The 17,077-nt window shown below is 38.0% G+C and overlaps 1 protein-coding gene and 2 pseudogenes across 3 annotated transcripts in view; 1 reads left to right on the forward strand and 2 right to left on the reverse strand.

The window, feature by feature from the left end:
- On the forward strand, positions 1-2,495 carry LOC109028408 (zinc finger and BTB domain-containing protein 10-like; annotated as a pseudogene).
- LOC101140183 (bile acid-CoA:amino acid N-acyltransferase) overlaps positions 1,670-17,077 on the reverse strand; it is a 27,281-nt gene continuing 11,873 nt past the window's right edge. For all 3 annotated transcript variants that reach the window (XM_004048365.5, XM_055351176.2, XM_004048366.5), the window contains exons 2-4: positions 12,208-12,732; positions 9,397-9,599; positions 1,670-4,271 (exon numbers count right to left, since the gene is read on the reverse strand). In XM_004048365.5, the coding sequence (XP_004048413.2) occupies positions 3,684-4,271; positions 9,397-9,599; positions 12,208-12,673 (1,257 nt within the window). In that variant the 5' untranslated portion in view covers positions 12,674-12,732 and the 3' untranslated portion in view covers positions 1,670-3,683. The remainder of the gene's footprint in view (positions 4,272-9,396; positions 9,600-12,207; positions 12,733-17,077) is intronic.
- The window catches only part of LOC109028190 (UAP56-interacting factor-like), a 10,223-nt pseudogene continuing 7,698 nt past the window's right edge, over positions 14,553-17,077 (reverse strand).

Here is a 17,077-nt window from a genome sequence, read left to right on the forward strand (position 1 = left end):
AGCTGCAATATTCCAAGGATACTGGCCTTATATCTTGAGGTTGGTGCCAAATGACCCCATGGATGACGGAGGTCTGAACCTTCCCCAAGTGGGACATGATGAGCTTTCTTGGGGGACCGACAACAACAAAAACACCCTTCTTCTGTGGTTCCACATCTCTGTTGAGTACAGACTACATGGAGATAATGCCAAGGAGTCAGGAATACCATCAGAGGAGGGGTACTGTGAGTTTCCTAGCAGACCAAATGAGAACTGTTACTGCTGTCAACTTCTGTGACAACAAAATGAACAAAAAAGAAAGGTAACCTTTGTGGTGTCAGCACTGTAGTAAGCAGAAAATCTGTAAGGCTCCTAAGAACATCCTGGTTGCTGGCAGCCATTTCTTTAAGACTTTATATAGTGTTAAAAACTAAGAAAGCCTTAACCAAAATAATACTACCCACTTAGATATTGCAGCAGTCAAAATTTTTCAGTCCTTGTGGACTTCTTGTATTCTGGTAACCTGGTACTCACAAGCCAAAATAATGACAGTGGCCTATCTTCAAACAAGTGAAATTTCAAACTTGCTGAAATTTTATTACAGATGCCTAAATTTATCAAAGATTAAATATAAGCATTAAATCAGAAGTTCCATGGGTCTGCAGTTGTGGACTATAATAATAGAAAACCAGGCCGGGCATGGTGGCTCATGCCTGTAATCCCAGCACTTTGGGAGGCCAATGTACATGGATCACTTGAGGCCAGGAGTTCAAGATCTGCCTGGCATACATGGCAAAACCCTGTCTCTACTGAAAATACAGAATTAGCCAAGGGTGGTGGCTCACGCCTGTAATACCAGCTACTCGGGAGGCATGAGAATTGCTTGGACCGGGGAAACAAAAGTTGCAGTGAGCCAAGATTGTGCCACTACCCTCCAGCCTGGGTGACAGAGCAAGACTGTCTAAACAAACAAACAAAACTCAGTTAATAGAGATGGTCTGTCTTCATCATGGGATCAAAAAATTGCCAATTTTTGGGCAACATTAAATCTTACCGATTTGGCAAGTAATATAAAAACTGAAAATGATGGCTGTAATGTCAACAAGGGCCAAACAGAAAACTACCAAGTGAGTGACAATAGTTGGGTCCAGAATGCATCTCCTGAAATGGCTGAAAACAAATCCAAGGGTCAAACAAGTGTTTGCTTGGAATAATATGGGCTCCCAGGGAATTCAAGAAACTGGGAAACACGGAGGAAAAACCAAACTACAAGGAGATTTATTTATAATACATCATCTAATAATGAAACAAATTTGGAAGATTACTCAATGATGCAGCCACCTATTGCCTTTTCAGAGGAAAATACGCTACTCATATTTGAGTAGAAATCTTGGAAGAACCAGATTTGGATGTTGCTCTACTTTCAGGGCCAGATGATGATAAGAATGTATTGGTTGAAGCTGGGTCTAATCAAGATGGAGGTGATGTTAGAACTTCACATGATTTTATAATAAGTATGGTTTGATGCCTGACACTTCAAGTGACTTCAAGTATGAATTGATACCAGATACTTTGATTTCAAATATGGATTATTGCCAGAAACTTGGCCAAAACAAGAAACTCAGGAAAATGGTGAATCATTCGTGTTAGGTTGTTCTTGTGTTGCTATAAAGAAATACCTGAGACTGGGTAATTTATAAAGAAAAGAGATTTAATTGGATCATGGTACTGCAGGCTTTACAGAAGCATAATGCTTGCGTCTGCTTGGCTTCTGGGGAGGCCTCAGGAAGTTTACAATCATGGCAGCAAGTGAACAGCGAGGAGGCATCTCACATGGCGAGAGAGGAGGCAAGACAGAGTGTGAGGATGGGGAGGAGGTGCCACACACTTTTAAACAGTCATATCTCTTGAGAACTCACTCACTATCATACTCTCATGAGGACAGTACCAAGCCATGAGGGTCCACCCCCATGACCCAAACATCTCCCACCAGGCCTCACCTCCAACACTAGGGATTACATTTCAGCATGAAATTTGGGCACAACAAATATCCAAACCATATCATCATCTCTAATCATGAATAAGTTAAAATGCCATCATTGTAGCTATGCAGCCAAATGCAAACAAACACTAAAAAAGCACTTGCTTATTCATACAGGAGTGAGATCATTTAGCTGTGACTTTTTACACTTGGAGAAAACATGTAAGAAAACATTTCTTGGTGCATAAGAAGGATAAAAATGCAAATGTATGGTATGTAAGATCATGTTAGCAGCCAGTGTTGGAGTAAGACATGGATCCTGACCCTATGGTTTTTGTGTAGACTGTTCCAATAAATCACAACCAGGAAGGCCAGCAAGTGTAGATGAGAGACAGGATACAGAATCCCTCATGATAAAGACTATGAGGAGAATGAAGTAGGAGAAGCTGATGAAAAGTGGGTGGATGATGGAGATCAGAATGATCCATCTCAATGAGATGAATTAGCAGATGTTTGTATGTCTCTAGATATTTAACTGACCCACTATATTCCTCAAGGATACTGCATTTGGACATAATACAAATTGGCAGCTTGGAATGTTGAACTTAAAGTCTTGCAAAATGTGGTACATGCTAGATGGTAGTTATGTTGCTATGAGGACTATATGATCAAAGCCTTATAGCAAAAAAATTTTTTTAATATTTCCAAAGGACTGTACAGCAAACAACCATGTGGTTGAATTATATGCAGTCCTCATCTATTCAGTTGGTTATCAAACTAAAGTATTTTTTATTTATGAGATGTACAGTAACTATTTGGGTCTTACGGAAATATAGTACCTGTCCTTATAGAGCTCACATTCATGTGCTACTCTAACATGACTGAAGAAATTCATTATGGAAGTACAGTGATAGTTGACCCAATCACTCAGTTTATCAAAGTCCCCAGGCTAGCCTGTACTAGTAGAGTTGTGTTTCTATTTTTATTTTTTACTTTTATTAATTTTATTTTTAATACAGATTTTCAGTAAGGGGCATTTTCAACCTAATTGGTTCTCTTTTCTTGTATTTTCCATTTTAATTTGCTTCATAACTTAAACCAAGGCTCTTCTAGTCTTAGTTATTATGTCTCAATTATGTGCCAATGGGCATGTTTTTAAGAACTGAAGAGGTAATTTATTGCAATGAACTAACTGACTTCCTCCATTCCTTCTTTCCTTTTTGACATGAATTTTACTACCCCACAAATGAAAAATGATGTTGCAAAGTTACTGTGGTGAAGTTGAAAAATATCACTAAAATGATTATAATTTAGTATTAATTTTCTCCTGCTGCTCTAATCTGATAAATTCTTACTATATAGTGTTTTCTGACATGGTATTTGGTTTTAGGTATCTGTTACTTTGGTGCTATTCTTGTTTGCCTTTTCTTATTTTTGCCAGTGTACTATACCTCAGTCCTATTTAGAAGACCTGATGGAAAGAAAAGTCATGTAAATAATAAGTAAAATGATCTGTTTTATGATTTATTCACCATGTCCAGTTTGGTTAGCTTGTTATGCAGTATAAGTGAAATATCAGGTTTTTACCCTATGCTCTTTTTAATCATTAAAATTAATACAAAATGTGTGTGTGGCAGTTGGGGGAGACATTCTGCCATGAAAATTGAGAGAAGGTCCTGGTAAAGAGATTTGGTTCTTTATTTTCTAGGAATATCTAGTCTTCTTAGAGTTGACTGGTCACATCTGGAATGAGGTGCTTCCTGAGAAATCTCTGGATCTCCTTCCAAGCATGTTCCTGTGCAGCTGCGTGTGGGATCACCTCTCCTCCCCAGTGTAACCTCAAATCGTGGGTCGTTGAGGCACAGCACAGAGGAGAATAGGGAGGTTCTATCAGGTGGCCTGCCCCAGGGTAAGATAGCAGGGTCCAGTTGTTCTTCCCATGTCTCTTCAGCTGTCCTATGGCTTGTTCAGCATGTGCTTTGCTGTTGATAGTCTTATCACCTTCTCCTACAATGAAGAGGAATTGCCCCTGGGCCTCTTCAATAGGAAACAAATATTGACTGGCCCCAACTTGAGTTGTCTCAAAAGTGCGATAGAGCTCTAGTAACCCCAAGGCATTGGTGGATATTAATTGTGCAGAATGGGGAAGGGGCTGATGGATCTGACCACGATACACCTGTGGAATGCCAAAAGGAAAGTTGGTCCCATTAATAAGTACCGTGGCTGTGACTTGCTTTAGGTAAATAGCCATAGATAGTCCAATCTGTACTCCTTGACATACAGAGACTACCCCAACGCCTGAGCCAAAGACCTGAAAAAAATAATAGAAATGAGAAATTATTCTAGCCTTCATTTAGGAAAACTCCACAATCTCAAACAACCAAAGAACTTCACTGGCTAATGAGAACAAAGCAAGTATTAATCCTACCCACATCCCTAGCTATAGAGTTCTGGAATATATAATATGTATTCAAAAGAAATACTCCAAAAATATGTCAAGCTTTACCGACTGTATATTATGGATTCAGTATTGTGTTAGGTTCTGAGTTTAAAATGCCCTAAAGAAATGCAAATGTCGCAGGGAAAGTAAGAAATGGCACATGACTATTGTGAATAATGTGGGTCAGGGTATAGATGATTGGTACACTTTCCTCCCTTCAGAGGAAAGGGCACCTTGTAGGAAGAGACTGAGAAAGAGAGTGAGATCAGTAGGATAGAGTTGAACAGAGGATTCTAGATTTGCTTTGTTTTTTCCAAAAGTTTTCTCATTGTGGAGAAAAATGTCATAAAGGAGGCTTGGCTCAGCTTCCTCCCTCATTGTCAGTCATCAAATAAGCATCCTTAAATTATCTACCCTACGGCAAGCACTGGGAGTCACAGAGAGAAAAGGAACAATCTCTTGTCATTAAGGAACTCACTGCCAGATGAAGACACAGGAGGAAAAAAAAAACACAACAGATGATTGGAGCATCATAAATTCTATGACATGAGAATGCATGTAGGCTAGACTGCCAACCCAGATTAGCAGGGAATAAAGACAGGATCAAAGAAAGGCTCTCAGAGGAAATGGGCTACAAAACAAATGAGTCTTCGTATTAAAAAATGAAAGCCAAGCCTGGTTAACATACTGAGACCCTATCTCTACAAAACTAAAAAATTAGTTGGATATGGCGGTGTGTGCCTGTAGGCCCAGCTACTCAGGAGGTTGAGGTGGAAGGATCACTTGAGCCCAGGAGTTTAAGGCTTTAGTGAGCTATGATTGTGCTACTGTACCCCAGCCTGGGCAATAGAGTGAGACCCTGTCTCAAGAAATAAAAATTACAAGAAAGTCAACAAGAAGGAATGGTATTCTATGCTGAGTATAGCAGACACTGTTAGTTGCCTACACAGGAGCCATTCTCCACAATTTCAAAGCTAATATGACCTTGATTTTGTGTGGCATCAATATATCCAGCCCCAAGGGATAAATTCTGATGGATCCTAATCTATTTCCCTTTCTCAGCCTCTCTTCTAAGGCCAACATATTCTACCTAAGGACTTTTTTTGCCCCCCGTGCAAAATGACACAGAATCATGAAGAGAAAGCCTATGTTTATGATCATTCTTTTCAGACTAGGATACTGGCCTGTTGACTTAATTCCTGAAACTGCCAGAGTCATTTTGTGACCTTCAGAGTAAGGCTAGAAAATTGCAGAAATGTCAATCTAATCTCCTTGATTGAAAACTACACTGAGTTTCTAAGCCAAAGTTTGAACCACCTATCACCAAACCTGTTATGTAAGAGAAAAAGATACCTTATGTTGATGTCTAAGCCACCATCAGCCACTTTTCTGAGAAATATAGCCAAAACATTCCTAATGTATTCACCATAGGAGAAACTCATGCAAAAACTGAGAGGCAATGAAGAGCAAGGCATTTAGAGGAACCACAAGTAGCTCTTCATTATTTTAATTTAGAGTATAAGGTGAGAAATAACATAAGTCTGAAACAGAAAACACCAACTTTATGGTGCATAGCTTTGAAAGATATATTAAGCATCTTCAGTTTTTTTCCTAACTAAGGAGGAAAATTAGGACAAATTTTAAGGATGGGCATAAGATAAGACTGAATAAGTATGCAGAAGTCAGATCATAGGAAGTTTTGTCTAACATGCTAGGAAGCCTGGCCTTTATCCTATAATAAATAGGGAGACTCTTAAGCAAGTGAGTAAAATAATTGTGTTCTAGGAAGGCCCATTTTACAACTCTGACTTGCATAAATGGAGGCAGAAAAGCCACAGCTTAATGCACTGATAAAAGCAGAAAATTATACTGTCCTGAACTAAGGTAACAGCAGTAAAAATGAAAAGGAAACTACATGTTCACGAGTTATTTTTGAGTATTGAGTGTATTGCTCCCAGTTACCAATTTGGTTGGGAATTCTAAGGAGGAGTTAAAGAAAATTGTTCTTTGTGTCACAAAATAAAGCTCCGATTCTCCTTGAGCACTGGCTCCTGGCAAGGACAGAGTCCTAGAGAGAAGCATCACTTTTCTAAAACCTTTGTTGACTTCCTGTATTTATTTTAATTGATCTCCTATATTTTAAAGGCATTTTATAAACCAATGTTTGGGATATTTTCCCTACTACTTAGAAACACATGAATCAATATACAACTCATGCCAAGCTGATGAAAATGTGAGAAATTCTTAGGGTAAGAGGGAAAAAAAAAAAACTAAACAAATGGAATGAGTCATATATACTCTCTATTTCCTACCCTGTATATTTAACAGGGGTGGCTTGAATCAATTAAAAGGTCCTTTCAAGCTCTGAAATTCTGTATTTTTTTAATTTTAATTTTAATTTATTATTTTTTACTTTATTTTTATTTTTTGAGACTGAGTCTCATTCTGTCACCCAGGCTGGAGTGCAGTGGCGCAATCTTGGCTGACTGCAACCTCCGCCTCTCAGGTTCAAGCAATTCTCTGGCCTCAGCCTCCTGAGCTGGAACTACAGGCGCCCGCCACCACACCTGGCTAATTTTTGTATTTTTAGTAGAGTTGGGTTTTCTCCATGTTGGCCAGGCTGGTCTTGAACCCCTGATCTCAGGTGATCTGCCCACCTCGGCCTCCCAAAGTGCTGGGATTACAGGCATGAGCCACTGTGCCTGGCCTAATTTTTATTTTTAATTGACAAATAATAATTATACATATTTATGGGGCATAATGTGATATTTCAGTGCATATATACATGGTGGAATGAACAAATCAGGCTGATTAACATATCCATTACCTCACAAACTTACCATTTCTTTGTGGTAAGAACATTTAAAATCTAATCTTTTAGCAATTTGGAAATATACAATACATTATTATTAACTATAGTCACCATGCTGTGCAACAGATCACCAGATCTTAGTCTACTCGTCTAACAGAAACTTTGTACCCTTTGACCTACCTTTCTCCCCCACCCCTTCCAATCTTATATATCTTAATATATAAGATAGAGAGCGACAGTTATGGTAAGGAAAGATGGGAACTCAGAGTGGATTTGGCCATGAAAAATAAAGTAAAAGCAAGTATAACATGAAAGAACAAAAAAGCATGACTCAAATCTGTGCAGGCTTTTTAATATGTTTCTGTCCCTTGCCAAAACAGTAACTCTTGTTACAACTTCTACCACAAAATTTGGGATCAGGAAATTATGAGTTCTTAGAAGTTACTTAAAATCAACACATAGAGAAATAAGACCTGCAAGAAAGATCTCTGTTCTATCATCCTGCAGAAGAGACAATGTGAAGTAGGTTTAATGGAATTTCTCAGAGTCTGGGGAAAAAAATCTGGTTTCCAGGCCTGGATTAATCATTAACTAGCTATCTATGTGACACTGGCAAGAACAGTGATGAAAAAGTCATGCAGCAAATATAAGGGGAATGAGGCAAAGACAGTGAAAAAAGAGAATCACATAACCTCTCCACTTCTCATCTAAGCCAAGAAGAAGGCTCACAATGATAATATTGACTGACATTTCGAGGGCAGTTCCATTATATGCATCAAAAATAGCCATTTAAAATGTTCACTACATCAGGAGATTGTCAGTAATTGTTGCTTATCTTATTTCTGCAAACCTGATTATATTTTGGTGATCCTTATATAAAAAACCATGTAGTATGGAGATTTAATTTTATTTCAATTCTCATTAAAAAAAAAAATAGAGGCCAAGGCAGGTGGATCACTTGAGGTCAGGAGTTTGAGACCAGCTTTCCCAATATGGCAAAACCCCGTCTCTACTAAAAATACAAAAATTAGCCAGGTGTGGTGGCACGCGCCTATAGTCCCAGCTACTCAGTAGGCTGAGGTAGGAAAATAGCTTGAACCTGGGAGGTGGAGGTTGCAGTGAGCTGAGATTGTGCCACTGCCTCTAGCCTAGGCGACAGAGCGAGACTCTGTCAAAAAAAAAAAAAAAAAAGGAAAGGAAAGAAAAAATATTGGGCAATTAACAAGGTTTAATAAACTCCAACTCTATCCCATATCACAGTAGCAAAGCACATGTTTTAAAATTTTTAAAGGCATATGGATTGGAAAGCACTAATAGTATTATGTTTAAGGGCTCATGAGTAACTAAAAATTCAGACTCCTTCTTCAAAGAAATACAGATTATCTGTCCAGTTAAGTATAGTGATGAGAAAAATGATAGCTAGTTAATAATTAGAGCTATAAGATAAGGCTGAAGCAGTATGTAGAAGTCAGATCATAGAAAGTTTTGTCTAACATTTGTTCATCTTTGAGTGCTTAGTATTGCCAGGTTCTATGATAAGCATTTTGCATGCATTATCCTTTTTTTTTTTTTTTGCTTTGTCACCCAGGCTGGAGTACAGTGGCAGGAACATGGCTCACCGCAGTCTCAACCTCCCAGGCTCAAGCGATCTTTCCTCCTCAGCCCCTGCTAAGTAACTGGGACTACAGGTGCCTGCTACCACACCCAGCTATTTTCTTAGTATTTATAGATAAAGAGTTTGGCTATGTTGCCCAGGCTGGTCTTGAACTGTCGGCCTCTATTAATCCTCCCATCCTGGCCTCCCAGAGTGCTAGAATTACAGGCTTGAGCCATCACACCCAGCCAGTCCCTTTTTAAAAAATAACCATAATATCCTATGACTTCTCTTAACTTCCAAGTACGATTCTCGGTGAACTTGAAATTCTCTTCATGCCCATGTTATTTATAATTCACATGATTTATTTCTCATCCAGTGTCTTTTGCTCAGAAAGACAAAATGCACAGGAAGTTAGCCTGTGCACATTGTAGTATCAAAAGGCACTGGCTTCTGGCCAAGTGTCAGATCATGCCACTGCACTCCAGCCTGGGTGACGGAGCAAGACCCTGTCTTTTAACAAAAACAAAAACAAAAACAGAAACAAAAAAACCCCAGGGACTCAAACCTACTGAAAAGACAAAAATTACCTTTGGATGTCTCAGGAGAAAGTTGGCAGCCTCCTCAAAATATTCCAAATCTGTTACTTCTGGTTTGGGGGGCAGGTCTTCATAGTTATGGTAAGCCAAGGCCAAGGAGGCGAAGCCACGACTGGCTAGGAGGCTGGCCCGAAATTCAAGCAGCCCACCCAAACCACCAAACAAATCAATTACCCCTGGGAAGAGACCCTCTCCTGAAAAATAACAAAACAGAACTGTACATGAAGAGAAGGTGTGGAAAAGATAAGAAAACTTGAAAATACAAAGCAGAAATACAAATGATAAGATAATAAAAGATAAATAAAGAAAAGATAATAAAAACATGAGAACACAAAGCAGAAATGCAAAATTACATTCAAATGTAATTTTGAAATTAACATTTAAATATTCAAATACAATTCCAACACTTTCAGCCTTCTACCTGGGGCAGAATTAAGGCCCACTGAATATATAATGGAACACAATATCTAGACGTTTGACTAGGAACTACATTCAGAGACATATTTACTCTCTGCAGCTGAGGAAATGGGAATTCACAGTAGTTTCTATACTTTTGTTGTAAAGAAAGGCATATAAATTAGGCCAGGGCTTCTTAACCTATAAAGAAGTATACAAATAAGCTTTAGGAAATCCATGAAGATCCTGAAATTACAATATATGCAAAATATGGTATATATATATATTTGTAGCTGAATTTTACTTATGAGAGGTTCCACAGATTTAATTTGGTTCTCAAAGAAATACATGATTCAAAAAAAATTTTTTAAATGATTGTATTAGCTAAAATCCTGACTTAACACTGCTCTGCTACATTCATTTGACTATACAGTGATGAAACCTTACACCTAAGCTTATGTAAATCATGAGCCCTTTTATTCAATAACGCCATGTTCATTTTTTGCAGGCTGACACGTAAAAAGTAGGGACTGCCAGAGTATCATTCTACAGTCACTCCGTATAGGCAGCTTTTTTCCAAAATAAAGCAGAGCCCACATACTGAAAGAAACTTACAATGCACTTATTAGGGATATTCTATTCTTTTATAAGTGGTTTTAACTAAGACAGAGTGATCCCATCCATATTTGAAAGGAGTGGCTTGATTTAAAGGAGTATTGGGAATTTTTAAAAATTACTATAAGTACAATGAATAAAGAATAAATAAAGTGAAATTGAATATATCTTAGTTTTAAATTATCATTTGCATAAATGAGTGAGGATGTGTTTACCATCTGATTGACAAGAATGGGGGAACACTTAAAAGTACTGAGTCTTTTATCTTGGAAGAATGTTACAGTCAAGAAATATTTGTGATCTGACTCAACCTCCTTATAACCTCACACAACTCAGCTCTCTTTTGTTCCCCCTATAGAAAACACACTTGAAGCAGGAGACCCAGCACATGCAGTGTTCAAGAGGATTCACAAACAGCACACCCTAAACCAGCACATCATCCCAAGATGGAAGGCCTGTACCAAAAAGCAGATTTTTAACTGGGGTGGGATAATAGAGGCACAGCAATTTGTGCCATTTAATTCTTGGTCCCTATACATAATAAAGTGGTCTACATGCTATTTACTGGGTATTTTAAAAACTCAAATTTATCTGAACAAGTACGTGGGTTATGGTGAATTTGGAAAGGAAAGCTTTTATTGCTTTTTTTCTTCTGAGAAATTAACTTTGCTTTATTTGGCCCCACAATAAACTCTGAGAAACGTACCACAACATGTTTAAACCACTTATTTATTGGTATTTGGAGATTTCTGTGGGAAACTATGAGTGTTCTGATAAGTTTTATAGCCATTAGGAAGCATGCTATATTATTAGATTCATGGAATAGTCTATAAATACATAATATTTATGAAGCTAGAGGTTACAAAGTTTCTTGCATCCTCTATATTTGCTGCAATCTTTCAGTCCATCTTATCTCCAGCTTGTTGTGGCAACAAGGTAATAACCCATGCCTAAACTGAAACTCAACCTGACAGAGGCTGTACAAGGATCTGGGATATGGTTTCCATCACATCAAGATGAGGGTCTTCGTATAGCTATAAGATTAGAGCTATAAGATAAGGCTGAAGAAGTATGCACAAGTCAGATCATAGAAAGTTTTGTCTAACATTTGTTCATCTTTGAGTGCTTAGTATTGCCAGGTTCTATGATAAGCATTTTGCATGCATTATCCTTTTTTTTTTTTTTTTTTTTTTTTTGCTTTGTCACCCAGGCTGAAGTGCAGTATCAGGAACATGGCTCACTGCAGCCTCAACCTCCCAGGCTCAAGAGATCTTTCCTCCTCAGCCCCTGCTGAGTAGCTGGGACTACAGGTGCCTGCTACCACACCCAGCTAATTTTTTAGTATTTATAGAGAAAGAGTTTGGCTATGTTGCCCAGGCTGGTCTTGAACTGTTGGCCTCTATTAATCCTCCCATCTTGGCTTCAATGCAGAAAAATTTAGCATAAATCCAAAGCTATGTAAAGCCCATAATGTAGGGACTCCATAAACTATATGTAGTCACATTCTTAGACAAGCTTCAGAATTGTTGAGATGAAACTTGAGCTGGAGTAGAATATTACCACATTCTTGTTCAGACCCAAGGTTAACATTGATTGTAAGGCAGGAAGCAGTGCTCTAGGTATTATCCATATTCAAGTTAAATTTCTAGATGGATAATGCATTTAAAGTGGAAAAACAATAATAACAATAACCAGAGTAATTCTACAAGCTATTCAAGCTAAATTTCTAGACGGATAATGTATTCAAAGTGAAAAAACAAGAATAACAATAAGCAGAGTAATTCTACTCACCTGGAGGGAGAAAGAGAGCTCCTCGAAGGCGGCCTTCCCGAACCTTAATTCGTGTGACACCAGGTGCCACATACCACCTCTCCAAAGTCAGGCTGGCCTTTGGAGCACTGGCAACTTTATTGTTCACTATTAACTCTAAGTCATAAAGTTTTACTTGGACCTGGAAAGGCCTATTCATCACATCTCTTTTCAACAGTCTTGTTAATAGCTTTTCAGGTTTCAGAGACCAGAAGAGACCCATGGGGTGGACTCCCATATAATCCCCTCCAAGTGAAGAAGCATGATTCAGGTCCACCTCACCGAATTCATTGGCCCTATAGTGGGCTTGAGAATAAAACATGTCTCCGTTTTCATCTTCCAGTGATGCATGAAAACTCACCATCTGAAAGGGAATCAGGCCTGTAGCTCGGATATGCACTGGCTCATCAACAAGTGCACTCACAGGGGTAGCTGTCAACTGGATCATTTTTTTAGTGTGGCACCTGGGATGATTCTTCAGGAATATCTTCAGCAAAACCTCAAAACCTCAAAAAAGAAAGAAAGAGGAGCAGTAAAATAAAGTAGAGATAAGGGTTGATGAAAGGTGAATTGAATCAGCAGTCAGACCACTTAGGAGTCAGTTCTAACCCTCTAGTTCTTTAGAAACTTCCTGATATAGTCTTCTAGTACAAGACACCTGAGAGCTTTCAATGAATTTCCAGAAGACACTAAGCAAGCTGACAAATTTTATAACAATAAGGAACCACTGTTAAAGAAGCAGCAGCCAAAATATGCATGAATGGTATCAATACATCTAGGAAGATAACACAATCTGTTATACAGAACCTTTAAAAGAAATCAGGTACAATGGAGGATAAAAATAAGGTGTGGGTTTGAAAATATGGTTATTTATTGAACGTTTATATATATATGAGACATTTTACTTCACGCTAATCCCTTCCCCAAGTCCTGGAAACAGAATGCCTTGCATCCAAGAGTTTACCTGCAACAGAACATAAACAAATAGAGGGATCATGGAATAGGAATACTATACAGCCATGAAAAAATGAAACCATGTCCTTTGCAGCAACATGGATGCAGCTAAAGGCCATTTCCCTAAGTGAACTAATGCAGAAACAGATAACCAAATACCTCATGTTCTCACTTATAAGTGGGAGCTAAACATTGGGTACACATGGACAATGGGAAGAGAAGACACTGGGGACTGCAAGAGGACAGAGAGGGATGGGGGCAAGGGCTGAAAAACTACCTATTGGGTACTTAATATCAGGGTGACAGGTTCAGTCATACCCCAAACCTCAGCATCATCACACAATATACCTGTGTAACAATCTGCACATATACCCCCTGATCCTAAAATAAAAGTTAAAAAAAAAAAAAAAAACCCAGAAGGATCTTCTCAAAAGAATGAGAATAAAATCTTTGGAAAGAACAAAAGGGGTGGTGTGTGTATTGCTCTTTAGAGAAAAAACATCCATAGCTTTGTACTTAGGATTTACCCAAAGGAAAGCAAAACTAGAAGCTGACAGGCCATTCAGGTACATAAAAGTCTTGCTGAGCTTTTTGTAACCTTTTAAAAATTAAGAAATGCCCATCTCCTTTTGATTAGTGTGAAGAAAGCTACAAGAGTTACCACTGTTCTCTCTCTAACAAACACAACTGTCTGCATAAACTACAAAATTAGTTTTGGGGTTGTTGGTTTTTTTTTTTTTTTTTTGGTCTTTATTTTTGTTTTGTTTGTAACTCATTAGATTACTGAGAATGCAAAGAATCTACATGAATTGAACTCCAGCAAGTGACAAGCTGCTCCATAGGAAACAGGAAATTTTCTCTCCTACATGCTGATTTACAATTATGATAAAGCAGCAAAAAATAAACCCAACAGAAAAAAATAAGGAGAAATCAACAGAAAATTTAATGCACTTTTAATGGATATGTGTGGATTGGTTTGATAAACTAGAATTCCAAGAAACTGTAGCCACAGAGTAAGTCTTTCTCTATCTGCCAACTTTCCGTAGAGCTTCACCATGTGCTCAGACCGAGATCAGGGGTGCAAGCTGAAAGAAATCTGAGGCATTGCAGGCCTTCATGTAAAATAAGGCAGCTGCCTTTCAATGAATGGGCTCAGAGGAGCAGAGTAGAGAGAGAATAGGGAATAGGAAATGAAAACACCCTTATATCATATTTCACAAACTGTTCTAAAGACAGCAAATTCTTGCTCAGCTGCTTTTCCTTGCTGTAAAATAAGCTACCAGTAATTCTAAACCAATCTAGAATGCATTGTTTGTGGACCAAATATAAGCATGCATACCTACAAAAATGCTTGGCAATGAGTACTTGGCCTATTTGTCCCCATAGCCATAAAAAATAATGTGATCATGTCTTTTGCAGGAACAGGGATGAGTATCAAATAGCTGAGGAAAGACTAGAATTTATTTTTAAATTCTGTGACTGACTTCCAAAAATCCCTTATCACTAGAAGTACTGGCAAAATATCAGATATTAAGGATAAGATTTAATTCTCTGATATAAGCATGAAATTTTTACTGATAGCTTTCAGGGCTAGCATAAACCATTAAGTAACCCAAGAAGCATGAGAGACAAGAATGAAGTCTAGTATAAAATGCAAGGCAGGCTGAATGATAATGATGTTTTGTTTTATAGGAAAAGTCAACATTAATAATATACTCCAGAGAAACTATCACCTACTTGGATGTTTTTAACATTATAGCAAACTAAAATGTCAAGCTTCAAAATGACCAAACCTGTAACTTATAGCTGGAACATTTTGCTGAATTTGTCATTATACTATAATTTATAGTGTTCAACATCTGAGGACTCAGCACTATCTTGGCAAACAGACTAATTCCTCCCGCCCATCAAAGGTCTCGGGGGTAGGGGTGAAGCCCTTTTATCCCCATCAATACTGAGCTTTATACCATACAAGAAATCAGTGAAAGGTAAACAACAAGGTACAATGTAATTCTATTATATATTTTGCATCTCTTATTTGTGACATTTACAAGTATATTTTTGGTTTTGGAGCTATAAATTAATTTAGCAAGCTTCAAAGCTCATAAATTTTAACTTTTCAAATGAGAAGTAACTTTTCAAATGAAGTTTAGGACTTTACGGCTATTAATTTTACTATCAAAATGTCTGAAGGACTCCATTTAATAATTATAATTCTTCTAAATATCATTTGAAGAATTATTTGTGGACACTAGACTCAAGACTACACTAAATCCAAACAGTACACATGACCTAAGTTTTGAAGTTTTTCATCTCAGTTACCTGTCTTTCAACTTGCTACTTGCTCTCATGCTTTCATTCACTAAATACAAACTGTCAGATTCTTAAACTGGACCCTCTCCTCCAAGGCCCTATCAGATTAACTTTGTAAATATGCATCTTCAGTCTTTAAGCACCAACATTTTAAGCTGAGACTAATGCCTAGCGCCACATTTCTTATTATAAGTTCAGCACTAAAAATTCATAATTCTGGGGCATTAGCCTAAAATGTACCTGAAAAGTGAACCAAGTTTCAGATATTTTCATAAATCTTGAAACTCCAAACTAGAATTCCAATATTTTAAAAAATATCTCTCATGAAGACAAGGCAACTGTATTTACTGCATCAACACTATTAAAGGATAACTGATAGCAACAAAGGGACCTACCCATATTTCAGAAGGCCAAGATTTGTCACGATAAAATCTAAAAAAATGGGCAAAGGCAATGAGATCCTAAATACCACTATCATAAAAATAATCAATTTCTATATTTCTATCTTCCTTCTACTATAAGAGGAACCGAAGAAGTCAAACAGATAATTGTTCTGTCTGAGCCAACAATGAAATCTTTAAGAACAGGTATATTCCCTGTTATTCTCTCAAGGCATTATATTATACCTGCTTTATTTAAAAAAAAAACAACCTTCAAAAATAAAAATGAGTTAGCCTTGTGAATGTTTTGAAGCATAGTTTCTTGAATTTCTGTGATGAACTCTTCAAGCAATTCAATTTTTCAGCGTCATCACTCAAAATTCCCTTTGATATGGGATCTATCCCATGATTACTGATATGGTTTGGCTGTGTTCCCAACCAAATCTTAACCTTGAATTGTAATAATCCCCACATGTTAAGGGCAGGGCCAGGTGGAAATAATTGAATCATGGGGGTTGTTCCCCCCCATACTGTTCTCATGGTAGTGAATAAGTCTCACAAGAACTGATGGGAGTTCCCTGCACAAGCTCTCTTGCCTGCCACCATGTAAGACATGCCTTTGCTTCTCCTTTGTCTTCTGCTATGATTGTGAGGCCTCTCCAGTCATGTGAAACTTTGAGTCCATTAAACCTCTTTCCTTTATAAATTACCTACTCTCAGGTATGTCTTTATTAGCAGTGTGTGAACAGACTAATACAGTTACAAAGCAGCTTCCTCCTTTGTTGTTTGTCAGAGTGGCTCTTTGTTCCTTCAGGATCCTAAACTTCTCATCCAAAGTCATCTCTGTCTGTTTTCCAGCACAATTTATGTCAATTGTAGGGTTCCACTTTAGGAACTTTCGTTATGTCAGATTGCTTCCATTTTGTTAAAAATGAAGATACAGCAGTATGAATTAATCCTGATTTCTGTGTTGTTAGGCATTGCACTGCTCCAGGATTGTCCAAAGATAGAGTCAAAATTCCTCCGTTTGTGGTGAAAGTGAGACAGCCAGTGGGAAGGAGTCCATGGAAAAACTCCAACCGCGGGCGAACTGGGAGGAATGCACACTGGGGTGCCACCGAAGTTTCTGCCATTTGCAGTAGGGAGGAGCCTGGCCCCTCCTCTTCCTGTGTGGAACCTTGGATTCAAATGGCGAGGCAGGGAGC

Source organism: Gorilla gorilla, chromosome 13 (genome assembly GCF_029281585.2).
Source record: "Gorilla gorilla gorilla isolate KB3781 chromosome 13, NHGRI_mGorGor1-v2.1_pri, whole genome shotgun sequence".
Lineage (NCBI taxonomy): Eukaryota > Metazoa > Chordata > Mammalia > Primates > Hominidae > Gorilla > Gorilla gorilla.